Below are 10162 nucleotides of genomic sequence, written 5' to 3' on the forward strand. Positions count from 1 at the left end.
CCGGAAGTCACTGAGCTCCTGAGAGCAACCCATTCTTTCATAATTGTTTGTATAAGCAGTCTACAGCCTAGCTGTCTGACTTTATACACTTGTTGCCATGGAAGTGATTGATCCAGTGATTTGGATGGGTGAGGGAATACTTTTAGCAATGTAGTGTATTTATGAATATGCTTAGGCAAAAGGAAATATTTTGTAAAACAAAAGCTGAAAAATTTAGCCCATGAAGTAGTTTTTCTAATGTAAAGACACCCTGCATTAACTACGGAAGAAGATTAGGGCCACTGGAAAAAAAAAAGAGGAAAGAATTCTGACTTTAAAGTCAGAATTCTGAGATTAAAGTCAGAATTCTGACTTTAATCTCAGAATTCTGAAAAAAAAGTCAGAATTCTGAGATTAAAGTCAGAATTCTGAGAAAAAAGTCAGAATTCTGACTTTTTTCAGAATTCTGAGAAAAAAGTCAGAATTCTGAGATTAAAGTCAGAATTCTGAGAAAAAAGTCAGAATTCTGAGATTAAAGTCAGAATTCTGAGATTAAAGTCAGAATTCTGACTTTAATCTCAGAAAAAAAAAAAAGTCAGAATTCTGAGATTAAAGTCAGAATTCTGAGAAAAAAGTCAGAATTCTGACTTTAATCTCAGAATTCTGACTTTTTTCTCAGAATTCTGACTTTAATCTCAGAATTCTGACTTTTTTCTCAGAATTCTGACTTTAATCTCAGAATTCTGAGATTAAAGTCAGAATTGTTTTTTTTTTTTCCAGTGGCCCTAATCCTCTTCCGTAATTAACAGATGATTTAGATGAACTGATGTAAATTAAACATAAAAGGTATCATGTCTGAATAAGGAACATAAGGATCATTTTGATCTTTTTTCATTGCTTTCTCACTTTTGGCATTACATAATCTTTAGTTGCCATCACACACAAGAAGGCTGAAACAGAGTTAGATTAAGCATGCAAAGCTGAAAATACACATATACACATAAATGTGGGATTTGTGTTTGTTTGTTTTGGGAGTTTTTTGCAGTTCTTCTCATGAGACATTTCTATAACTGACAAATGATGTGGACATTGAGAGAACATTCATGTGTCACTTGCCAGGAACCGTTTTCTGACAGCATTGTGCAGCCTGTATCCTCAATGGATTTGTCTGGCTGCCCTTCTCCCCAATTTTTAAAGGTCAAAGGTTGATTTTTCATGTCAGTTTTAAACTCCCCCTCAGCTTTTTTATTGTTCACATTGATCCAGGCTTTGGCTCTGAATTTGCCATGAACTTGAGTCAGTGCGTTGTTCTCCTCCGCGTTCTGTGGCAACGCCAGCTCTAAACCACGTTGGCTGCAAAACACTACAGCCTCTGAGAAACTGCCTCTGTGCTTGTTGGAGACAAAGTATTTTTGATCAACTATTTGGACAAAATCATAGTTTACAGCTGAAAAAAAGCACAGAAAAGTAAAATTAGAAAAAAGACATTTACTTGTAGGCAATCTTAAGGATATGTTTTCTGGCAAAATAATTGTTGCCTTTTCTAAAGCTTATCTAAAGATTCTTATTCAGTAAAATTTTATTTTACTAATATACCATGAATTGTCTCAAAAAAGAAACTTGGATTTTGAAGTAAAACCTCTAAATATGAGAATTTTATTAATGTTAATCAATAATATGTTCTTTACAGCTACTGCATTGGCATTGGAAAATTATTTTGTTACTGTTTATCAATATAGTTTTTACAGTGTTGACTTCAGGTTATTATTGTTGCAAACTGGTGGTATTTTAATAAAATAAAATTAAAAACTGACTATGTAGTCTTTTCTTTATCAATTTAAAGAATGCTGTTTATTATACTATTATTGATTACAATAGTGATGTGACCTCTTAGCTTCATTCAGTGACAGCAAATCTTTGCGTTAATCTGAACAAAATAATACAAATAGGCATCAATTTGAGTCCTGACTACAGCTGCTGGTCATCTGCAAGCTACTTTGCAACCCACTACCACACCAGTCCCTTCTGTGGCTGACAACAACATCTTGACTATTGTTACTTATGTCTGGTTTGCTTTAAATTGTAGGTGGGGGTGGTCTTAATACAGTTTTCTCCATTGAAGAGTCCTGTGTATGTAATAGTGATGCCAAACTCCCCAGAACAGAGATATACCATCAAATTTAAAATACAGCAGAAAGAAATAACAGCTGTCTGTTATGCTATAAAATAGCAGTTATGTATTTGAAACAAATGAATATGGATAAGATACTTACCAAGTTTAAACTTGGCAATTCTCTTCATTAGCTTTTCAGTGTCGCTTTGAAAAGAGCCAATAGGATCTGGACAAAACACAGAGTTAACAAAGTGTGTATTTATTCATTTGCATATTTAGTTATCTGTCTTTTTCCACGTCTCTCAAAACTGTAAAATAATTATGAAAACATAAGGGACATCTCACAATACAATGCATCTGGTGCTAAACCTGGTTCAGTATATACTAAAAGTTTTGTCTGCATAAAGGTTTTGTCATGGAGTCCCGGGACTCAGTGATTTTGGGTTTGGTGTATTATTATTATTATTATTATTATTATTATTATTATTATTATTATTATTATTATTATTATTATTATTATTATTATTTGTGATGTTCTAGCTTTGGGATTATTTGTGTTCTGGTGCTGGGATTCTGGGTTGGTGCTCCCTCTGTTGGTCCCTGGTGTTAGTCTTTCCTCTGTCTCGTCAGGTTAATCAGGTCCAGCTGTGTCTCCCACCTGTGTATGTGTGATTTCCCAGTGTCCCTCTGTGTGTTTTTATGTTGTGTAAACTCATGTACTCATGACTGGTCCGTCTGTGTTCGTCTCCTGGAAAACTGTCTGTGAATCCACTGTGTCCTCTCCCTGCTGTCCCCCTTCGTGTTCAGGATTGCTGTTAAATTACGTTTCTCCCAGTTTATGGTAAATGGCCTGCATTTGTATAGCGCTTTTCTAGTCCCTAAGGACCCCAAAGCGCTTCACACTACATTCAGTCATTCATCCACACATTCACACACACATTCACACACTGGCACTTCACACTTAGATTACCCTTAGTTCTGTTTTTGTAATGCCGTCTTTGTGTTTGCCTTTTGCAATAAACCTCCCTCACAACTCAGTAAGTGCCTGCATTTTGAGTCCTCTTTGTGGGATGTGTGGGAGCTGCAGCCCTGACAGGTTTACCAGACATACTTTGTATTAGATGGGACCTTGACTTCCCTAATAAGCTAAACCATAGTGAATTGTGATTCAACTCCCAAAACCATTATCCTTTCAGAAACCTAACCAATTAAGTTTAGAGACCAAACCTAGAGAAAAACTGAGAAAGTAAAATTAAAACTAAAACAAAAGAAAGATCAAATATAAGGAGAAAAAATGGTCTCAAAATGGAGTCAAGACAAACACCACCAACCTTCTTTGTTTTTAAGATTTTTGGTTTTCACTAGAAACTTAAAAGAGCATATTTTATGGGAATGTAGTTTTCGTGTGTTGTATATTTATGGTTAAACTGCTATTAGTTGTTCCCTTATTCACAAGTTGTCAACACAGTAGGTAGCCCTGCATGTTTTTGCCTTAGATGCCCTCCCTGACACAACCCCAAAGGGTTTTAAGTTTCACAGGATTGAATTCAGATATGACTTGTTAGGTAAATGTATAAACCACAACACCATAGAGCCACTATTAAAGTGTGTGTCTGTGAAGTTCCCTCTGGGATCAATAAAGTTATTCTTATGTTCTAACCTCGTCCACACATTATAATAGTTCCAGGTAGGCCAGGCAGTCCAGGTTTTCCCCTTGGTCCATTAGGTCCTGGAAATCCACGTGGTCCTAGAGACCCTCTAGCCCCTAAAGTGAAGATATAAACACATCAAATAAGATGTGAAGTTCATACCAATGTTTCCAGTTTCTGGTTTTCCAGAGAAAAAAACTTTACCCTGTTGTTGTTTATAAATGTCGTCCATATAAGGTGGGGAAAATGATCATGTACACAACACAACAATGTGAAAAAATCCATGTTGGAGTCAAATTGTTAAATGTTGCCAATATTGTACTTAAATTTGTAAGTCTTGATTCAAACTATGTGATCAAACGTTACAAGGATTTTTTCCCCCTTAATAATAAACCCCTTTATTAAGAAACTGCATTTTGTATTTACTTGTTTTATCTTTGTCTAATATTCAAATTTGTTTGATGATCAGGAACATTTAAGTGTGACAAACATACAAAAAAAATATGAAATCAGGAACGCGGCAAACACTTTTTCAAACCAGTGTAGCTCTTACGCTAAGGAAGTTATGAGGGCTTACTTTTTCCCAAATATATTGTAGATATATTGATCCAGAACGTGGGCCAAATTCAAATCCGAACACATCACCACTTACTGTCACGGTCCTGGCTCGGTGACCCAGTGTTTTGTGTTGTTTATTATTAGAAGTCTGTTTTTTGTAATGTTTTTGAGGCTTCCCATGTTATTATATTTAGCTTCACCCAGTTTAGGTTTTTATAGCATTTTTAGTTCTTCCCTTCATTAGTTGTTTTGCAGTCTTTTGTAGAGCCTCTAATAAAGGCTGGCTTTCAGTTTAAAAGTTCTCTTGCATCTGTGTCTGCGTTTGAGTCCACATTATCTTATCTCCAGTTCGAACACACCTGGGGCACACATGACAACAGAATCTAACTGAAAGAAACCTACATACATAACATACACAACACAAGTGACTATAGCAATAAACTAGGAAACTAACACTGACATGGAGACTGAGACACACAAACTTGACGTAGACAAGGGAAAATTACATGGAGACATGACTGACAGGGTAAACAAGGCAAACTACAGAGACAGGGCACAGAGGGACCAAAGAGACACGGGGACTCAACTGTGGAGAAAGAAGGTGAATAAACATGGAAGCAAGACCGACAACATACACGGGACACTAGGGAAGACACACAGATGCTAGACTAAGAAAACCTGGGCTCAAAAGCGAACAAAGAACTAAGAACTAAACGCATAAATAATTAAAATAGGAAGCACTGGGAAATACTAGACACAAAAGACTAAACAATGTAGAACTATAAAGAAATCACATAAACCTCAAAACAACATTCAACAGTCCAAAATCAAAAAACCACTGGGTCAAATACCCAGAACCATGTGAGGCACAAATATGTTAGACCATGAAGTAATTTCCAGGAAAATCTGTTTGTTTTTTAATTGAAGTATTTGTTGAACTACTGCTTACCGCAACTTACTGCATTTGGAATTTAAAAAAAACCCAAAAAAAAAACCCAGATCATTGCTTGAAAATGTATTGTGCAGTTTATTTAGGTTTTTTGGTGGAAAAGAATCATACTGATAATGTAAAATTTTTAAAAACCTATAAAAAGTCCTGTACAATACACTTGGCATTATGGGGTTAAAAATAACCCTCCCTGAGAGTGTATTTGGGGGGATGTTTATCACACTCACCAGGTTCTCCTTTCAAGCCTTTCTGTCCTTGTTTTCCAGGTTCTCCATATGCCCCGGGTTCTCCAGGTGACCCAGGTGGGCCTTTAGGACCAGGAGGACCAAAAAGCTGACTGTAGCCCACAGGAGCCATGAGGCAGAAGGTTATGACAAAAACAAATGGCTTCATCTTCTTTATGCAACTCTGAAATGTGACATATTGGAAATTATTTTCTAATGAAAATCTTCTTCAATTTTTATGATAATTTAAATAAATGAAATCAAAGAAAAATAACAGTTTGTTTGGTTGCAGGTTGTCAGCTGAATAGAAAAAACTGTACTTTTTAGAGACAAATACTCACAGTTTAAATGACGAATGATATGGATGTGATCCTTCTTTGCAGCTTCCAAACAGAAGTGGCAAAGAAAAAAGTCAAAGTCAGATATATAAGACATCCAGCCCAGCTATAATGAGAGACAGGTGGAAAAAAACAGAGTCTGCCTCTGGTGTCATAATCGAGAGTTCACTTACAACCGATGCCTTTTAAAAGCTTTTCCTTCCACTCACAAAAGGCAAACCACTGTGATCAGTCAAACATGAATAATCAAAAGGCCTGCATTCCTAGATCTGAAATATAGCAGGGTTTAGATTAAAGATAAATAGAATCTGATCAGTAATGTTGGTTCGGTATTGGTGAAAGATTTTCTTATTTACAGTTTATGTTAGTGTTCTGATCATAATTCCAATTGACATTTAGTAAATATGATCAAGCAGTAATTTCACAGTTATTAGAAAGGATAGCCAGATGCAGATGATGTAATTTTTTTAAACTGAATTTTTATAAATGTAAATTGCAAAGTTATTCAGTTATGTTAGTGTCAAATTGTATTAAAATGAAAATAAAATAGAAACTCACCATTATACGTAAGTAGTTATTGTCTAGTTGTGCTGCTTCATGTACAGCTTTAAAACAATTTCAGAACCCAAAGTCAAAAATATCTGACACTCTTTGGAGAGGAAATAAAAACCAGGTGAGTATTTTGTGTGTATTCTGTGTTGGACACAGAAAAGAGGGGGAGCATGAGGCCCAAAGCCTGCCTCTTTTTAGCTAAAACACTCTGAGAAAGACAAATATGTGTATCATAAAACAAATTGTAGTTCAAACTTTACTATTTTATTATATTAAACCACAAAGAACACAGACTTATCTTTGATGAAACATGTATTTTACATAACTGTATAGGTTCAGGTCATGGTAATCTGAGGAGCTTGGAAAGAAAAACCATACGACTGTTTTAAATTTCTTGAAGACATTTTGTCTCTCATCCAAGAAGCTTCATTAAGTCTGAGACCAAATGGTGGAGACTCCCAGGATTTTAAGCGCTAGTGGGAGTTTTCCTTCAAGAAGGTTGTTGAGCCATTATTGATCATGTTCCTCATCACGTGTGCCAAGGTTTGAAAAAGAGTGTGGGTCATTATTATCAGAGTTTTCAGTTGAAACCACTGTGAAACCTTGCCTCACCCTATCATGTGACTTACTGAGATCAACTGACACAAGATGTGAGTGGGCATTAAGGCACCTGAGAAGGGATCTCAAAACTGGATTATAGATGATAGACAGTTGGTGTCTGTGACACAAAGGACCCGGAAGTACACACTGTTAACAGGCTGGTTACATTTTATTTGCAACTTTTTAAATAATTCTGATCAGCTTTCAGCTGACATGTTCATGGTGCAGCCTTTTTCTCTCCTGTCGCAGCTGGTAACTGAAATAGCACGACTGATCACACCAACCAGTCCCAGCTGGTCTGCCACCCTTCTGGCACTGCTCACCGGACACACTGCCCTACCAGTCCTTTGCAGCAGAGCTGCAGACCACACCCCTGCCACATACCTCCAGCACCCAACTAAGGCCAGAGAGCCATCCGGGCGACCCTACCACCCACGAGAGGGAGAGGAAATCAGCCATGACCACCTTGAAATGAAAAGACTGGAGAGCGAGATACCACTGGGTGATTAAGTAGATCCCAGTGGGGATTCAAGATGGTGTCTGTGTGTGTGGCTTGCCATCAGCTGTTACCTGTTTTGATTCTACTAACCCTGCTTATATCTGTTTTTCTCAACAATGTCTTTACTCTTTTGGTGTATGATTTCCAATCGCTATTAACCATCCGAGCCACTGTTGATGGGCAGTATCATATGGCCGCAGGAGGTGAGGATTACCGAGTCCCACCTGTGGTAGAAACCGTACCACTGTTTCTCTGCCGTTATCCACCTAGCCTTCCCCTCAGGAAGAAATCCTACAGAAGGCGAGGGAAACGGGGTGGAATACTGGTAAAACTCAGAAACTGCGTCGCTACTTACACGGCAGCCTCGGACATCAAGTTGTTCATCTCCTGGAATCGGCACCCGTTCCCGATTCCAGGGAGCATTCCAGAGAAGATATCCAGCATTCCAGGGAAAATATCCAGCTTCCACGGTATCCTTCCCCACGTCTTCGCAGGGGTGAAGTGGATTACCAGAATCTTCACCCTCTGGATCGATCATTCGAGCCCACGGTGAATACTACATTAGCTAAACTGGCCCTGGTTAACGCCAGGTCGTTGGCTAAAAAGTCATCCTGAATGACTTTTTCACCGCTCGCAATTTGGACTTTCTCCTGGTGACTGAAACGTGGCTCACCTTGGGTGACTTTAGCTCGTTTTCTGAACTTTCTGCTACTACCTCAATTCACCCCGAACCACGGGCCGGGGCGGCATATTAGCCACTGTTTATAAAAACTGTTTCAACTTTTGTCAGTTACCAGCAGACGCCTACAGCAGCTTTAAACTGCAGTTATTTGAAATTTGTTTGTCTACTCTTGTGCCATGGGCGCTAGTGTATCGACCTCCGAAATATAATAAGGACTTCATACAAGACTATTCTGAATTCTTGACAAGAATTTTTCCAAGTTATGACAGTATTTTAATTGTGGGGGATTTTAACATTCACGTTTGCTGCCCAAACACTCCACTGGCCAATGACTTTTTTAATCAGATAGATTCTTTTAATCTTGTTCAGTCAGTTAACGGCCCAACATGTGAACGTGGTCATACTTTGGATTTGGTCCTATCTTGTGGCCTGTCACGTCTTGACATTGAAATCTGTCACATAATTTTTTCTGACCACATACCTGTAGTATTTGAGTTTCCTCTCTTAGGTCAGCCCATCAAATCAGATGTGCCTAAATACAGATCTCATATGATTAACTCAAATACTTCAGATCGCTTGGCTTGTTTGTATAAAAATTTAAATCTTGCATTACTTTTTTTTTTTTTTTTTTTTTTTTGCCTGTCCCGTTTGGCTCTTTTTCCATCAGTGAAAACCATATGGACTATATTCTTTTCTGAAGTGACATTATCTAAGCTGCCCAACAAACACACTAAGGGGGAAGTTGGAATGTTACATTTCAGACACTTTGATAAGTCTTCACACATCTCGCGCCAAAACTTCTGAACTGGTGGACAGAACCAAAGAGCGTGGATATAATTGTCCGGTGAATTGGTTTGGCAGTGTGAGCAGTTGTTGGTAGACGTAAAGCCCATCTTGAACATCCGATGACCTGTATAGTGCACTCTATGTAATATTCTGTATTGAATTAATTGAAGACTGGGATTTCTGATTAGATGAAAGGTTTTTAAGCAAGTCTGAGACCAGAAGTTTTGGTCTAAGTTAACTGATAAATCCGCTTCCCATTTTGCAATAGGAAGTGATATTGATTCATCTGTTTTAGAAAGCATTCTATATATTTTGGATAGTAATTTGGGGGTTTTAAGAGTAAGAAATTGAACCACACTTGGTGGTGTTTGTAGTTCAACTTGACCCGGTTTAAATTTCTTTTTTACTATGGATTTAATTTGTTGATATTCTAAAAATCTTTTCTTGTTGATCCCATATTGTGTAACTAGTCCGTCAAATGAAATAAATTCTGTTCCTTCTAGTATATGTTCTAAGTATTTGATTCCTTTACCACTCCATTCTGAAAAGTTTATCATATTATTGTTTTGTAATATGTCAGGGTTGTTCCAGATAGGTGTACGTTTGCATGGGATTAATGAAGATGCCGTCAATTTTAGAAACTCCCACCATGCTGTCAGAGAAGAGCTGATGTTGATGCTTTTAAAGCATTCATGTCGTTGGATGTTTGAGCTGATAAATGGTAGGTCTGAGATCTCTAGATTATTGCAGAGTGCTTGTTCTACATCTAGCCAAGGTTCATCTAAGAGGGTGTGTTTTAGCCATCCTGAGATAAACTGAAGCCTGTTGGCTAAGAAGTAGTGCTGAAAGTTAGGCAGTTCTAGTCCTCCTTTATCCTTGGTCTTTTGTAGTGTTTTTAAGCTTATACGTGGGGGTTTATTTTTCCAAAGGAATTTGGACATACATGAATCTAGAGATCTGAACCAATCTTGTGGCGGTTTAGTTGGGATCATTGAGAATAAATAATTTATTTTTGGTAAGACCATCATTTTTATAGCGGCAACCCTTCCCATGAGTGATATGGGTAGACATTTCCACCTAGCCAGATCATCTTCTACCTTCTTTAAAAGTGGGATATGGTTTAATTTAGTTAGATCTGCAAGCTTGGGAGAAACATTAATACCTAAATATTTTATATTTCCCGATTGCAGTGGTGTAGAAGAGGAATTATGGAAGGAGCAATTAATCGGTAGG

The 10162-nt window shown here is 37.6% G+C and overlaps 1 protein-coding gene across 1 annotated transcript; it reads right to left on the reverse strand.

The window, feature by feature from the left end:
• Positions 1–251: 251 nt before the first annotated feature.
• On the reverse strand, positions 252–5906 carry LOC146665229 (collectin-11-like). Its single transcript, XM_085413562.1, has 3 exons — positions 5476–5906; positions 2253–2318; positions 252–1522 (listed from the first exon to the last, which is right to left on the reverse strand). The coding sequence occupies exons 1-3, from the start codon at positions 5639–5641 to the stop codon at positions 1044–1046; spliced, it is 711 nt and encodes a 236-aa protein (XP_085269688.1). The 5' UTR covers positions 5642–5906; the 3' UTR covers positions 252–1043.
• Positions 5907–10162: the final 4256 nt, after the last annotated feature.

Source organism: Rhamphochromis longiceps, linkage group LG7 (assembly GCF_057381845.1).
Source record: "Rhamphochromis longiceps isolate RC_006_pf linkage group LG7, R_longiceps_female_GT1.1, whole genome shotgun sequence".
Lineage (NCBI taxonomy): Eukaryota > Metazoa > Chordata > Actinopteri > Cichliformes > Cichlidae > Rhamphochromis > Rhamphochromis longiceps.